This window comes from Neospora caninum, chromosome XII (genome assembly GCF_000208865.1).
Source record: "Neospora caninum Liverpool complete genome, chromosome XII".
Classification (NCBI taxonomy): Eukaryota; Apicomplexa; class Conoidasida; order Eucoccidiorida; family Sarcocystidae; genus Neospora; species Neospora caninum.
In genome coordinates, this window is record NC_018398.1 from 5,492,886 (window position 1) to 5,506,684 (window position 13,799).

The 13,799-nt window shown below is 56.6% G+C and overlaps 3 protein-coding genes across 3 annotated transcripts; 1 reads left to right on the plus strand and 2 right to left on the minus strand.

The window, feature by feature from the left end:
- Positions 1 to 520: 520 nt before the first annotated feature.
- NCLIV_067240 (conserved hypothetical protein) lies at positions 521 to 3,907 on the minus strand (the record flags this gene model as incomplete). The annotated part of the gene is made up of 1 exon (XM_003886275.1): positions 521 to 3,907. The coding sequence occupies one exon, from the start codon at positions 3,905 to 3,907 to the stop codon at positions 521 to 523; it is 3,387 nt and encodes a 1,128-aa protein (XP_003886324.1).
- Positions 3,908 to 4,999: 1,092 nt separating this feature from the next.
- NCLIV_067250 (hypothetical protein) lies at positions 5,000 to 5,806 on the plus strand (the record flags this gene model as incomplete). Its single annotated transcript, XM_003886276.1, has 1 exon — positions 5,000 to 5,806. One exon carries the CDS (start codon positions 5,000 to 5,002, stop codon positions 5,804 to 5,806), a length of 807 nt encoding a protein of 268 aa, XP_003886325.1.
- A 1,873-nt stretch (positions 5,807 to 7,679) lies between these two features.
- NCLIV_067260 (Diaminopimelate decarboxylase protein, related) lies at positions 7,680 to 11,131 on the minus strand (the record flags this gene model as incomplete). Its single annotated transcript, XM_003886277.1, has 5 exons — positions 7,680 to 8,049; positions 8,340 to 8,479; positions 8,841 to 9,022; positions 9,532 to 10,025; positions 10,626 to 11,131. 5 exons carry the CDS (start codon positions 11,129 to 11,131, stop codon positions 7,680 to 7,682), a joined length of 1,692 nt encoding a protein of 563 aa, XP_003886326.1.
- Positions 11,132 to 13,799: the final 2,668 nt, after the last annotated feature.

Sequence of the window (13,799 nt, forward strand, 5' to 3'; positions counted from 1 at the left end):
CGCCTTTCCTTCATCCTCTGTGACTCCTTTTCTCGCTGCGTTTCTGAGCAGACCCGTGAGTCGGTATTTCCGATGTGCGCGCTTCGGCTTTCGGCGTAGCTACAAAATGAGTGTATGTACACTGCTTCGTCACGCCACGCCGCCGGCCGTTAGCAAGGCGCGAGTTTCGTGGTTTTGGAACTTGAAAACGAGGAAGGAGACAGCACAACACCTTGCGGTCTCAGAAACAGTGTCTTAGAGGCACCCGAAGAAGCCAGGAAGCATCTCCTGTCTCCCGTTCCACTTCCACTCTTCCGTGCGCTTCCATTTTCCCTGCTTCAGCCGCCGTCATTCTCTTCCCCCCCTTCCCCCCCCCACCCCCCCGCCTCCCCCTCTCTGCGCCTTCTCCGCCCGTCCGGTCCTGCCGACAGTACATAAGACACAGTCCCAGCACTAGCAGTTAGGCCATTGAAGAGTCGGGGATCATCCTCGCCGGGCGTAAAAGGCGTTCCTCCGGTTCCTTAGCAGGCGCCAGGCCAACCTAACTCAGTCTTTCCCCGGACCTCGACACGGCAGTGTCATCAGACAGCGAGTTCTGCCTCGCCTGACCTGTGCAAGCGGCCGCTATCGGCCTGTCTTCTCGCAGAGTTTGCGCCGCTGCGCCGCCCTCTCGTCCTGCATGCGCGCGCGAGAAGAGAACAAAGGGTAGGGAGTTGGGAAGTCGGGAATCGCAGAAAAAGACGCCTCTGGACTCGACGACGACCGCCACTTCTTCGCCGCGTGCGGTGAACACGCCGCTGGCAGCAGACAGCGGAAGCACTCGGCACCCGCGCGCCTTCGCCCCGGAGTCGGAGACACTGGAAGGCGACCCAGGCGACAGGCGGGAGACGACCTCGCACCGGTGGAGATCGAGAGCGATCGCCATCCCGCAAGACATGAGAGCCCACATGCGGTGGCTGCACGAAGAGCGGACTGCGTGGTCTCTCGCACGCTGCTCGCCTTCTTTTTCACCATCCCTTCCTGTCTCTTCCGAGGCGTCGCTGTCTCCAGTCGCCGGAGGCGTCGCTTCGCCGCATGCATCTCCGAGGCCGGTGTCGACGACCCAACAGCTGGTGCAGGCGCATGCCTTCGCGTTTCTGCGGTCGGCCGCCTGGAGCCGAACTGTCTTCCGAGCCGGAAGCGTTCGGTACCCTTCCTCTTCCCGGGCGGCTCTTTCCTGGGCGTGCCGCGCACCTTCTTCGCCTGTGCACGAGGCCAAGTGCTGCAGAGGACTGGAGAGGTCGTATACCGACACACAGGGGTGGACAGCAGAGAGAGAGTCCGAGAGCGACGCGCAAACACCCGAGTGCTGCTGAGCCGCCACGAGGTAAGGACTGCTCGGGAGAAACTCGAGCGAAGAAGTCCACCAGGAAGCGGCGAGGGAATACCCCCCGTCGCTGGGTCGCCCCGAGGAGGGAGGCGCGTCTGACGAGTGGAGAGCAGGCAGCAGGTGGAAGAAAGAAGAACGCGAAGAAGGGATCTGGAGACTGCCTCCCAACTTGGAAAGGAGACAGCTGTTGGTGGAGTCGGTCGCGGCGACGAGTGGAACACACGGCGACTGCGGAGTGCTGCAGGAGAAGGCAACCGCCGTCAACTGCGTCTCGGCAACTGAGGGGGAGAGCGGACGACCTGAGGCCGACCAAGCACGTGCCGACGAGCGGCAGGTCTTCCCTCTGCCTGGGGTGCTGGGTTCGTCGGACACGGATCTCTGGATTTCGATTCCTGCGTCTGCGGCCGCGTCCGCGTCCTGCAGAGAAGGCCCGGGGTGCGAGAGAAAAAATTCGTGGAGGAACGGCCGAGGAAGCAGCCACGCTCGCTGCGCACGCATCCGCTGTTGCAGAATTCCCTTGTAGGAGAAAACGAGAGGTGCGGTCGAAGCGCGAGCAAGAGCAAGGAACGGAGGAGAAAGAGGCGGCAGTCCTGGAGACACAGACGAAGACGGAGAAGCAGGCAAGGACGAGGAAGCCGAGAGAGCCTGTGGGGCGGACGAGGAAGCCGAGAGAGCCTGTGGGGCGGACGAGGAAGCCGAAAGAGCGTGTGGGGTGGACGAGGAGCGGGAGGTCGAGCAAGTGTGGAGAGAATGGAAGCCTGAAGGCAGACAATCTTGGAGAAGGAAGAGGAAGTAGCATCTTTCGCTGACCGTGCGAGACAGAAGAAGCCGCCGAAGCGAGACCGAGACGGAAGAGAGATTGAGGAAGTCCTTGACGGTAAGGAACTGAATGAGGCGGAGCAGAAGCGTCAGCCCGACGGGCTGTGCCTGGGTCTCTGCACAAGCTTCGCTCGCTCGCTCCTCCTCTCGCGTCCGTCTGTCTTTGCCTTCGATCTGGGCGCCAGCCGGTTCACGTTTCCTCCCCCTGGGCGCCAGAGAAGAAGTGGGCGAGGCACGCGTCCCCGCACTCGCCACAGGAGAGGAGACAGGAAAGCGCGAAGACGCGGAAGGAGGGGAAGGCACCAGAGACGAACAGACGCAACAGGACAGCGAGGCAGCCTGAGGAGCAGCGGGCGGTGGATTTCGCGGAGGAAAACAGCACGGCAAGCAACACGCCTGAATGAACTCCTCAAACGGCTGCGGTCCTGCTGTCGGCCTGGAGACTGCTCGAGCGAGTCGGGCCCCATCGGATTTGGACGCACCAGCGGTTCGTTCAGAAGGCGAAAGAGAGGAGAGGGAAAGAGCCTGCGAGGGCCGTGAACCTCTCTCGTCGTCAGAGTCGGAGGGCGAGGCGAAAACGACCGGATTACCTGAGAGATTTCGAGTGTGGCGGAACGCCCGCTGCTCGTCCCACCTCGTCGCATTTCCATTGAAGAGCCAGGAGGAAACGGCCGGCGACGCGAAAGACGGCGAGGAAGCCGGCTCGGCAGATGGCGAGGACGTGCATGCGAGCACAGGAGAGGAAGACGCGAGGCGACAGGGCTGCAGACGCCAGGTCGCCTGCGCGTCTCGCGAGGATGGCCAGTCCCCCGTCGCCGTCCGCCCACCCTTCTCTCGGTCCTCTTCCGTCGCTTCGGGTGTCTCCGACTGCGTCGACGAAGCGCGCGGATCTGCGCGCTCCGCTTCACTCTCCTCTCCAGCGAAGGCTGTTTCCCGCGTCCGCTCGGTGGGTCGTCTCTCTCCGTCCACGCGGCGCGCTTCTCCGCCTCCGGGTTCCCCGACGGCGCTCTCGTAGCCTGTGCCTGGGAGAGTCTCTTCTCCCTGGCGAGTCGGCCCTGACTCAGTGTAGGGCGCAGTCGACGGCCGAGCGAGGGGAGCGGCGGAGACGCGGCGAGTCCTCCGGTTCCTTTCTCTCCCGCGGTCGCGAGGAGCCGCGCGCGCGGCGTCCATGGCGCCTCCGTCGCTGCGGCCGAGCCGCTTTTCTCCGAGCCACCAAGGAGGCGAGACGGTCTCGGGCGGGACTCTGCGGCGCAATCGGCGTTGCGTCTCCTCTGTTGCCTGCTCTGGCTGATTCGGCTGTTCCGCCGAGAATCGAGTCAGCGCATGTCTCTTCCTCGAAACCCGCTGTGTGTCGCGGAACGCGCATGCGTCGCGCGGGGAGAAACCGCACGTGTCCGTTGCAAAGGTCCGGGCCTCCGAAAACCCCGGTGTCTCCGCGGAAGGACCGCGGAACGCGGCTTCCTCCCCTTTGATTTCGCCCGGCTCGCCAGCGCGGGGTTGTTCTCCCCGCCCTGGCCCCTCTCGTGTTGAGGCACAAAGGCAGCGGAGCTCTTTTAGGGTGTAAGGGAGGAGAGAGTCGGGTTTTGTGGACGTCTTTGTGGTTTTTCCCGACGCGAAAAAGTCAGAAGACAGAGACGCGCCGAGACTGGAGAGTTGCGAGAGAGGCGGCGCAGAGAACAGAACGAAGTGGGAAACGCGCGGGCAGGACCGAGTAGTCCGGTCCTCGCTGACACTCCGCATTTGCGCCACACTTGCGGAGGAAAACCCACGCGCGGGGGCCGTCTGTGTCCATTGCTCTTCGCGGACTGCCCTGGATTCGGTGAGCGGGCGGGAGGGGGGGGGAACCACGTCTCGTGTTCGGTATTCCTTGCGCGGATTTTCCAAGCCCTGTCCGAGGCTTTAGGGACTGGAGTGTGCGGTAGTGTCCTGGGTCTCCTTCCATGGACTGGTTTTGCCCTCCGGAACGCCCATTTCATTCCTAGCCCCCCGTCTGTACGCTGACCGGCTTCGCAGTAACACTCGCGTGCACGTGGTTTCGTGCGTCGATGCCGCCGGAGCGACACGGGGAAAGAGAAACTCTTTGCAACAAAGAGAAGAGAAGGCTGACGGAAAGAAAAAGGGAGGCGGCCTGGACGTCGACGAAGAGGTTCGGCCGGGGCTGGCAGCTACCCTGCGCGGAAGGATCCGAGGAGGGACTCCGCGGTTTGTGGGCATCGCCAGCCGTGTCTAACGGGGCGAGAATTCCAAAAAGAGTTGGTTCTCTCCAGCCAAAACATTCCGTTCTCGGGAAATGAGAGACTCGATTCGCCGCCTCGCTTCCTCGAAAAGATGGTGTCGAGAAGAGGGCGTCTAGCTGCGCACTTTATCTTTCCCTTCCTGGGGGCATGTGGCGGGTCACCGGAAGCTTGCTCGTCCCGTCTCGACGCCTGGTTCTTTCCTGGCCGATGATCGCTCCTCGATTCACAGCGCCGCGGCGCTTCCCTTTTTTCCCGGGCTCTCGGCGTCTTGCTCCTCCAGCCTCCGCGCCTTCGCAGAAGCCGCCCAGGTTCCCGACCCGTCCCCTCGAGGCCTCGATCCCTCCACACCCGAAAACGGCCTCGCCGCCTCTCCCATCCTCACCGTTTCTCCTTGTTCCACGGTGGCGGGAGACGCGGCGCCGAGACCGCCTTTTCGCCCGTCCTCCCAGCCGGGACTGAGAAAAGGCACGGCAAGACGGGGAGTTTCTCGGGACGCCTAGCGAGTCTTCTCGACAGGAAAAGCTTTTGCAAGGCGGTCGTTTTCCTAGGAGTCGTTCTGCTGGGCGCTGTCCAGGTGGCTGCCTTCGCAGCGTGCATGCAGAAAGGAAAGCTTGCGAGGAGGGAAGGAAGACGGCGGACCGAGAGTCTTGGTCACCGCCCCGCCGGCAGCATCCGCAGGCGCCTCGCCGGCAAAGAATCCCCCGGCGCAGCGCCGCACTCCGAAGAAAGCGACACAGCCGCGTGCCACGCAGAGGTGAGCGCCTCGTCCACGTCTGCCGCCTCGGCTTCGGCGTCGAGTCCCCGGAAGCCAAGGCGTCCAACCAGCGCAGAGGGAACCCGAAATGCGGGTCCGTCGGCCTCCAGGCCGACGCGGAGTGCTGTGAAGGCGGAGGCGGACAGCAGGAAGGCCGAGGCGCAGGCCGCGGAACTGGGCGAAATGGTGTTCGAGGTTCACGAAGCTCTGTCTGGACTGGACCTCCGGGCTCAAGCGAGAAAGGCGAGGAGCAGCCAGCAGAAAGGGAGCGGAGACGAAGCGGCGCGCGATCGCGAGGAGGAGGACAGGAAGGAAGAAGAGGAGGAAGAGCTCGAACGAGCCGTGCTGCAAGAGTATCTGACAGTTTTGACGAACGCCCACCTGAAGGCCGTCCAGGCCACAGACGGAGCACGCCCGTCACGTCCGAGGGGATACCAGCGAGGAGAACAACCTGGCCAGGGACAGAAACAGAGGCAGGCTGCGCTCGGTGAAGCCGACGCGGCGCTGGTGAGCACCGGGGAACGCCCCGCAGCTGTTCAGGCGCGCCTTGCACAGGCGCGGCAGAGCCAGGCTAGAGAGGCGGCGCAGTCTGGAGAGGCGACGGACAAGAGAGCGACGACGGACAGAAGAAGAGGACTACATTTTTGAGGTCATCGAATGTTTTTCTACGTGGTCTCTGTCCACAGTAGCTGCCTTCCAAGTCCATCTACGGTTTTTTCTTGTGTAACCGGATGTTACCACATCATGGACGCTGCTCAGTGTCGCTGGGGGGAGCAGAGCGTCGTTTTTGAGTCATTACGGCTGCCTCGGTCGTCCGGCTACCCGGTGGTTCCTGCTCATGTGTGCAGGAGCACGCATTCCTCCAGTCATAGGGAGACTCAGATCGCGCACGCATAAATAATCTACCAGGAAGTATCTGCAGCAGAACGCATCAGCCGCGAGCACAGATGTGCTCACCGCGTCGAGCCACACAGAGCCTCTTGTCACGCTTGCGGTTCTGATACCTCTCTGTCTTCATAGTTCAAGGACGAGCCTCCCGCTGCAGGAAAAGCACCGATATGTGTGGACATCCGCTGGATGTATATGTATATATATATATGTATATATATATATATTTATTGATAGACAGATAGATCGATAAATAGCTAAATAGGTAAACAGATAAATGCGGAACTGAGGACGGAAGATATACAGAAAAGACAGAAAGCGGCATTGGAGTAGAAATGGACGTATCTGTTTGTAGAAGCTCCACAAACCATGAACTAGAGAGCGGTACACGCATACGTTTCTGTGCGTTTTTTATTGTTTCCGATGCCACGGTAACAGATGCATATGATCTGTTAAAGGGGAGGAACAGCAGTCCGCTGCCCCAGCCCCACAATAGAAACCTTGTCCACTGAGGAAATGCCTCAGGTGCGCGTTTGTACAGTGGTTACACCCGTGCCTACATTTCCGCATGTCGGTTGCTTAGATTAGTTTGCGGCGTACCCCAGCAGACTCCCGCACACCGACCAACCATACCGAGAGAGCGAGGTCGAGTAAAATAGTTCTGTGCAGCCGGCGTAGCGCCATGTTACCGTGAGGCTTCGAACTCGAAAGGGGAAGTGCTCCTTGCTTTCGAACTACATCGAGAAACAAAGACTTTTTCTGGTGAACTGGATCCGCTCATGTCTACCTAACACGACGTTGGAAGCGGGGAGAAGCGTTACACCCTCAGAGATGCCTAGATGATAATCGGAGACGTTTTCACGTCGATCCTCTCCTGTCCGCGCAGCGCCGCCTGTACTTTTCAGATGCAAACCTTTCTGCTTCAGATCCTTTTCATTTGAAACAGTTCCCTTCTCGCCTCTGGCAAGACGGTCAAGGCCGCTGCCGTCGTTCGAGAGCACGAAGTGGTGTGTGTATGCTCTGTGTGGGGCCGGCTTCAGTTCTCTTCGTCTTTGAACCGAGTGCTAATGGGCTTGAGTCTTTCATGCGCTTCCTGTTGCGGCACGAAAGGCAAGTATAAGAGTTTCAGATGCGAGTGGCGGGTACTGAAGTTTACAAAACACAGACGGCATTCCCACAGAGATGGCGGGAGTTGAAAGAAAAACAGAGGCGAAGAAGCCATGGACGCTGGCAAGAAATGCACCGGTTTCTTCCGGCAGTTAACGGAAGCAGAGCGGCTAGACTTGTGCACGTCGATTTCAGGGAAGTTTTCGCCTGGGCGCAAGAGGCGAACCGTGTTCCCGTGCGTTTCAGGAACTGAGTTTCCTTTCCTGTTTTCTTCTCCATCAGGAAGTCCCCGGGAGCGAGGAAAGACAAGAACTGACGAAACGCTTGTAGAAGCGGTAGAAGAGCTGGAAGACAGGGACTCGGCGCAAAACCGAGACGCGAGAAGCAACTGAAACGGAGACGGGAGCAGAAGGATGAAACACATGGGGGCCGGGGTCGAGCGGAAGGGCAATGGAGAACGCGAGGAAAACCAGGGGCAACATCTAAGAAGACAAGGGAAAAAGGAGATGAACCCCCACGTTTGCGTCTATCGCCTCCTTGCGATTCTCAACGAGAAAAGACAGCTGAACGTGGCAAGAGCGGCTGCGCCAGCTAGAATTGCCACAAAGCACGACCTTCTCCAGAGCAGTACAGCAGACGGAGAAGACGCCTGTGATGTCAATCGGCGAGTCCACCACGACGAGCTCAGCGACGAGGCCAGACGCCAGAAGAAGCAGTGGGGAAGAGTCGGCAAGGAAACAGCACAGGTAGAAGCCTCGTAGTGATTGGTGGCAAAGAGCAGAGATAACCCGCAAGGCAGTGAAGGCTCTTGGATCGTCGCGAAAAGGTCGTTCAGTGTCTCAGCGCGCCGAATCATTACAACTTCACCGTTCAGGCGCCTTAGGTACTCCGCGCATCTGCATAGAGAGAAACACCGAAGAACCCAATCATGGCGCTTAGGGAGAGGTAGGAACGGCGCGCATCCGCAGGTAAAAGAAGAGGGAACAGACGAAAGAGCAACAAACACTGAAGATAGCTCCGTAGAGACCGGTACAACAGGCGCATCACTGGATAGAAAAGAGGGGACATTCGGGAGATTCAAGCGTGGCCCTTCGTGGCTTCGTTTTTCTCAATATTTCTATAAACAAAAATGTTCCCGTCCCACCTTTCGTAAGCCGAGACTAGCCAATATGGAACAGAGTCTCACCTGAGGCGGCCGTTGTAGTTGAAGCACATCGAGTGACCATGTGCGCCTACGTCGTGGATGAGAAGAAGGTCGCCTATATCTACGCGAGGAAGTGGACGATCGACAGCGAATTTGTCATTGTTCTCACACAGACCACCCACCTGAGCAAAACGAGAGGAGACACCGGAAATATGAGGAACATCAAAGAGTAAAGAACGTGCAGTTCAATTTAAAAGCCCACGGCCGCAACAGTAGCACACACGGAAAGATGCAGAGCCTTTCCCCATTTGCTTTCATAGAACGTCTGCGTAAAAAACGAAGAGACAGGAAAAAAGCTAGACTGCAAAGATCGACAAATACGCCAAACGCAGCAGATACAATCCTGTCACCACTCTACCTAAACTAAAACGCGGACGACAACAGTGTTGTTATGCGTGTCTATTCCGTGCTCGTCCCCAATTCTGTCCAAGTTTACAAACAGGGGAAATCAGAATCATTACGTGTGATGGTCATCCAGCTCACAACGTCGTATATTGCGTCGTCGCTGACGCCTGCTTCTTCATCCTCGTCATCTGGAGAGAAAAACAGGTTCCTTCTCGAAGGCAGTCGGGGGTCGTGACGGTCTCTGTCGGGAACAACAGAGATATGGTGGTAGGCGCCATACATGCCGGGGCGCATTAAGTGAGCCATGCACGCATCAACGCCTGTAGAGCAGAAAACAGAAACAAGGAAACGGAATAATGAAAAACAGGAAGCATGGACGTCCACAGCGGGGCGGCCAAAATGGGACGAAAGGGAAGAGAGGACAGAAGACAGACAATCCGGGACGAAACGAACCACGGAAAGATAAAAGACGAGGAAACATCGATACGGCTTCATCGCACTGAATCTCCCCTATCCCTACGTTTCGTGTCCAGCTCGGCCACTTCCGCTCTCAAAAGCAATCAACCGCCTGTTTCGTTTCGTTGTGCATTTCTATTCTTGTCTATGCCTTATCCCCTTGTGCCGCCCTCCTCATAGCATCCCGTGAATTCCCTTGTTGCTTTTCTGGTGACAATCGGTGGTAGCAAGAATGAAGCAAGGACGTCTCTGCTTTCGCCTCAAACTTGTCCGTCTTGCTCTCTTCTTCCTTCGTTTTTCCACCCTCTCTTCGTCTCGTCCAAGACTGATGGTCTCTCCTGAAAGCAACCGAGCGACAGCTGTGTTGCCGTACCAACGAAACGTTTGTAGGTCTTCTTCTGATGAATGACTCTGGTTACCAAGACACCCGCGTCGGCTGTAATGAGTCTCCCGTTTTCGGTCACGATTCGAGTGCCAGCAAGACCTTGGAGAGCGAGGGTACATTTGTACCAGGTCCGAATGCGTGCAGAGACCTCGTGAAGGTCAAGATCCTTTTCTTCCGGACGGTAGGGCACTCCGAATCCCCCTCCTAGATTGATCATCTCTATCGTGGTGCCGAGTCTCTCTTTGATCTCCGCTGCCACGGTTAGTAGGAGGCGAGCCGTTTCCACAACTTCGTCCACCGAGAGGGAATTCGACAGAATCATGGCATGCAGCGCGAAGCGACAAACACCCCAGGCGCGTGCCCGAGAGATGCAGCGAAAGAGCTGCGTCTTTGTCATTCCAAATTTTGACTCCTCTGGACGACCCATAATCATCGGATTGCTTTGGACAGTTGCCTGGCGTGATTCCGCTGAAGGGTTGAAACTGACAGCGAAAAGAGAGCAGGGGCATCACACAAGGGAGACAAATACACAGGTGAAAAGCCAGCGATATGGCATCAGAGTAGCGCGAATGGCACAGGACGGAAACGGCGTACCCGGAATAAGCAGGGAAGCTCTCGAGGAGGAAAAGGCCAATACAGAGAACGCGAGATGCCAACGACACAGATCTAGGCGAAACGGTGGGCAACAGACAGCTCGTACTTTACTCCCACAGACGACGTGTGTGGACACGGGACAAGGCGAAAAGCTCTATATGGCGCAAAAGAGGGAGACACGAAAAGACCGTAAGGAACCACTGCAGGCTAACTGTGGCTGCCGAGTCACCCTCCGGCCTCGGGCGATTCCGCAGCAAGAAAGGCAGAAACGGGTTCTGGTGAGTCTTGCCCCAGCCTCATCAAACATTGGACTGCAGGGTACGCGGCACTTTGTTCACCCTGAAGGTAACGAAGGTGACGCGAAACACACTGCCTGCTTTTCTACGGCGACTTCTTTTCTACCCCCCCGAGTGAACCGGCTCAAGAAACGGGAACGACAGTTGTGTGTCGATCCACGAATACTACACAAGGCAGTTTTCCTTCTATACCGGAAGCACAAGATAGATGGCAAGGCGCCTCCGAGCTTTTCATGGAGGAAGTCCAGATGTGAAGCATCGTCTAGGTTGATGATTGCGCCTAAGTCTCGCGCTTTCAGAAATTCTTCGAGAGGCGTATCGTTGGAAGTGAAGAAGATGCGTTCTCCTCTGAATCCCGCAGCCTCCGCGAGCAACAGCTCTGCCAAGCTGCTGCAGTCCGCACCTAGGCCCTCTTCTCTGAGAATCTCGAGAATCGCCGGAGTCGGAGTCGCCTTGACAGCAAAGTAGTTCGTGAAGGCACCGCTGGGAGAGGCGGCGCGCACACCAAGCCGGTTCTCGAGTGCCTCGCGAGGAGAGCGAGGTACATTCTCCAGAGCAGACTGAGACGTTGAAAAGGGCTCGGACGCCCAGGAAAAAGCGGCGAGAAGACGCCGGCAGTTCTCGCGAATGCGAGCTTCATCATATAGGTAAAACGGCGTCTGGTGAAGTGTTGCCTGTTGCCGAAAAAAGCTAGCCATAGGCGAGAAGTTCGATGTGTTTCGATTGGGAGAAACGTCTGGAGAGCAGGCCGAAGATGGATTTAGGGATGCAAACTCTGACTCCGGAAGATCGGAAGACGACGGACTGTCGGTATCGGCAATAAGCAACTCCCGAGTTTTCGGCAGAGGCAAAAGCGAAGGCAAGCGTAGGTCAGGTAAAGACAAAACATCTGCCTCTGCCGACGAGAAATGACGTGACGGAGCGGAAGAACGCCCGAGGGCTTCACACCCGCTGCCAAGACCCGAATGGAGATGCAGAACTGGCGGCAGGCAAGTTGCCGGGGAGCCTTGGCAAGGAAAAGACGCTGTTACTCCTTTATCTGCTACCGCTCCCGTATGTGCCATGGTTGAGAGAATAGGAAGTGGCAGCGGGACAAACACGAAAATGAGGGCAAGAAGAAAAAAGGAGTGCAAGTGAAAAATTGAACAGGCAAGGTGAAGGGGGAACGATGTGACCACCCAACCCTGACAACTGCGAGGACGAGGAAAGCGAAGAGACGGACACGACGAGGTGAAGAAGAGTTTGAGCCGAGAAAAAACAGCTGGGCGACGACATTAAACGAACACGTTTTACGTGGAGGGACAGAATCGATCTGGATAAGGAGAGAATGAACTGAAAGATTCTGTTCGTCGCATCAAGTCTAACGAGAACAGGTCGATGGATGCGGGATGAAACGACAAGTCATCACAACGACATGTAGAATGGTGAGACACGTGGAGAGAAGAAGTGTGAAGGACAGGCTATCAGGGGTAACCTGATTCGCGGCTGGCAAACCAACGATTACAGAGTGTTTCCACCATCTGCTGCCCAAGTTTTCGAACGCAAAAACAAAATCCCGAAGCACAACGCCTCCTTTTAGTGCCTTGCCCCTCCAGGCATAAACCCCTGAATCATGATCTTAACTAGCTTTCTCTATCTCTTCCGGTTCCTCCTGTTTGATTTGTTGAGTCATAATAACGAGATGGAACAGGTCTACAGCGAATTTCTTTGGACATTAGAGAACGCGTCCACGAAATAGGACGCACGCAGAAGAGTCACCGTACATGGGCATCCGGTCGACTTTTCGGATCTTGCTTGGTTAACCTGAGAGACAGGCCGTAACAAGAAAGAGTCGATTGAGGTCAATTACAAGCGTTTGCCCTTGTCGATTCCTCGTGGTCGTAGCGTAGAACGACGCTGCCTCTCGAAGACGGTATCGACAAAAAATGTGTTTCTTGTGGACGAGGAACAGCTAAGAAACCCTCGCTATTTTAAATCGCGCTCCATGTCGAGGACTGGGGCAGAAGCAAGCAGCCCTCGCGACGGAAAATGAATCCGATGAAGGAAATTAGAAACACAGTCAGTACCAACTGCGAGCAGGTTTCGCCCATGGCTCTGCCCCTGTTCTTGCAACCGCAGAGACACCAGAAAACCTACCGCCGAATGCAACTGTCTCCAGCGTGCTGGATCTAGCAGATTTTGTCTTGAAGAAGGTAATCACACCTTAGCTACAATATGGGCTCTAGAGAAGTTTTACGGAATCAATGTCGAAGAAGGAGTTGTGGGTCCCTCTTTTTCGTTACCGAAAGTTGGTTTTTGGCCGTCTCGAGATAGTTGAGCGAGACAACGCCCTACCGTCTCCGAGGCGGCCTCACACCGCATGCGTGCGGGCGATTGCCGTCGTTGCGGCCAACAACAATGTGCGTCTCTTCCGGGTACGTTACCAGCGGCACACTGTGGCCTAAGGCCCCTGACTCCACAACATAACGGTAAAACATCTGTCTTCTCTGTCCACCCAGCAGCGCAGTCCAGCGACTTGAGGCACTGGTGACCCTCGTGGGATGAGCACCAAGTTTCAGACCAAACGGGAACAACCGCCTGTGTATGGTCGTGGCGGGACCATCCCTTGCAGCGCGTCAAGGACCGAGCACACTACAGTAAACGCACGCTCTCGACTTCGGTGACTAAGGGTAGTAGGGCACAACCACATCTGGTGCAATCTGAAAGCGTTTACAACGCACCTTGGAACGGCAGCTGAGTGCTCGATGACGCGTTTTACAGCAACCGGAAAGACACGGCAGTATAGCTTGTCCACTGTCCAATTCTCACCCGTTTGACTGTTTGCAGTAAGTGCCTATTTCAGTGGTAATTCAGGTTCTTGATCGTTCCAGCAGCCACATGCGATGATGTGAGCGAGACGAACTTTCCCGATCAACCAAAAGGACCGAATCAGGATACAGAGATGTTTGTCCAGCTATAACGTTATAGCCTCTCAGACTGCGAAATCCACGGGATCCAGAAGGCGAGACGAAGTCCGCGTATTGTGGAAAAAACCAACATCGTGCTCGGCAGAGAACGCAACAGCGATGTCGTCAACAGATTCTTTGATTTTCATTTTTTTCGTGAAGCCAGGAACAAACTGATCGGAACAGTCGTCCGTTCAACGCTCGACTGCAGAAGACTGGGTGCCTGAGACAACTGTCCACTAGTTTTTTTTTACTCTCTGAGCTAGAGCCTAGCCGTTTGGAAATATCCTAATTGTGTCTTTCGGTTCACGGAAACATAAGCGGTTCCGCTGTACAGATAGAAAGCTTTTAGCGACACGAAGCGTCACTGAGCACGCACTTCAGGCATTCAAGCTTCCTCGACGTCACAAAGGGCAGACAG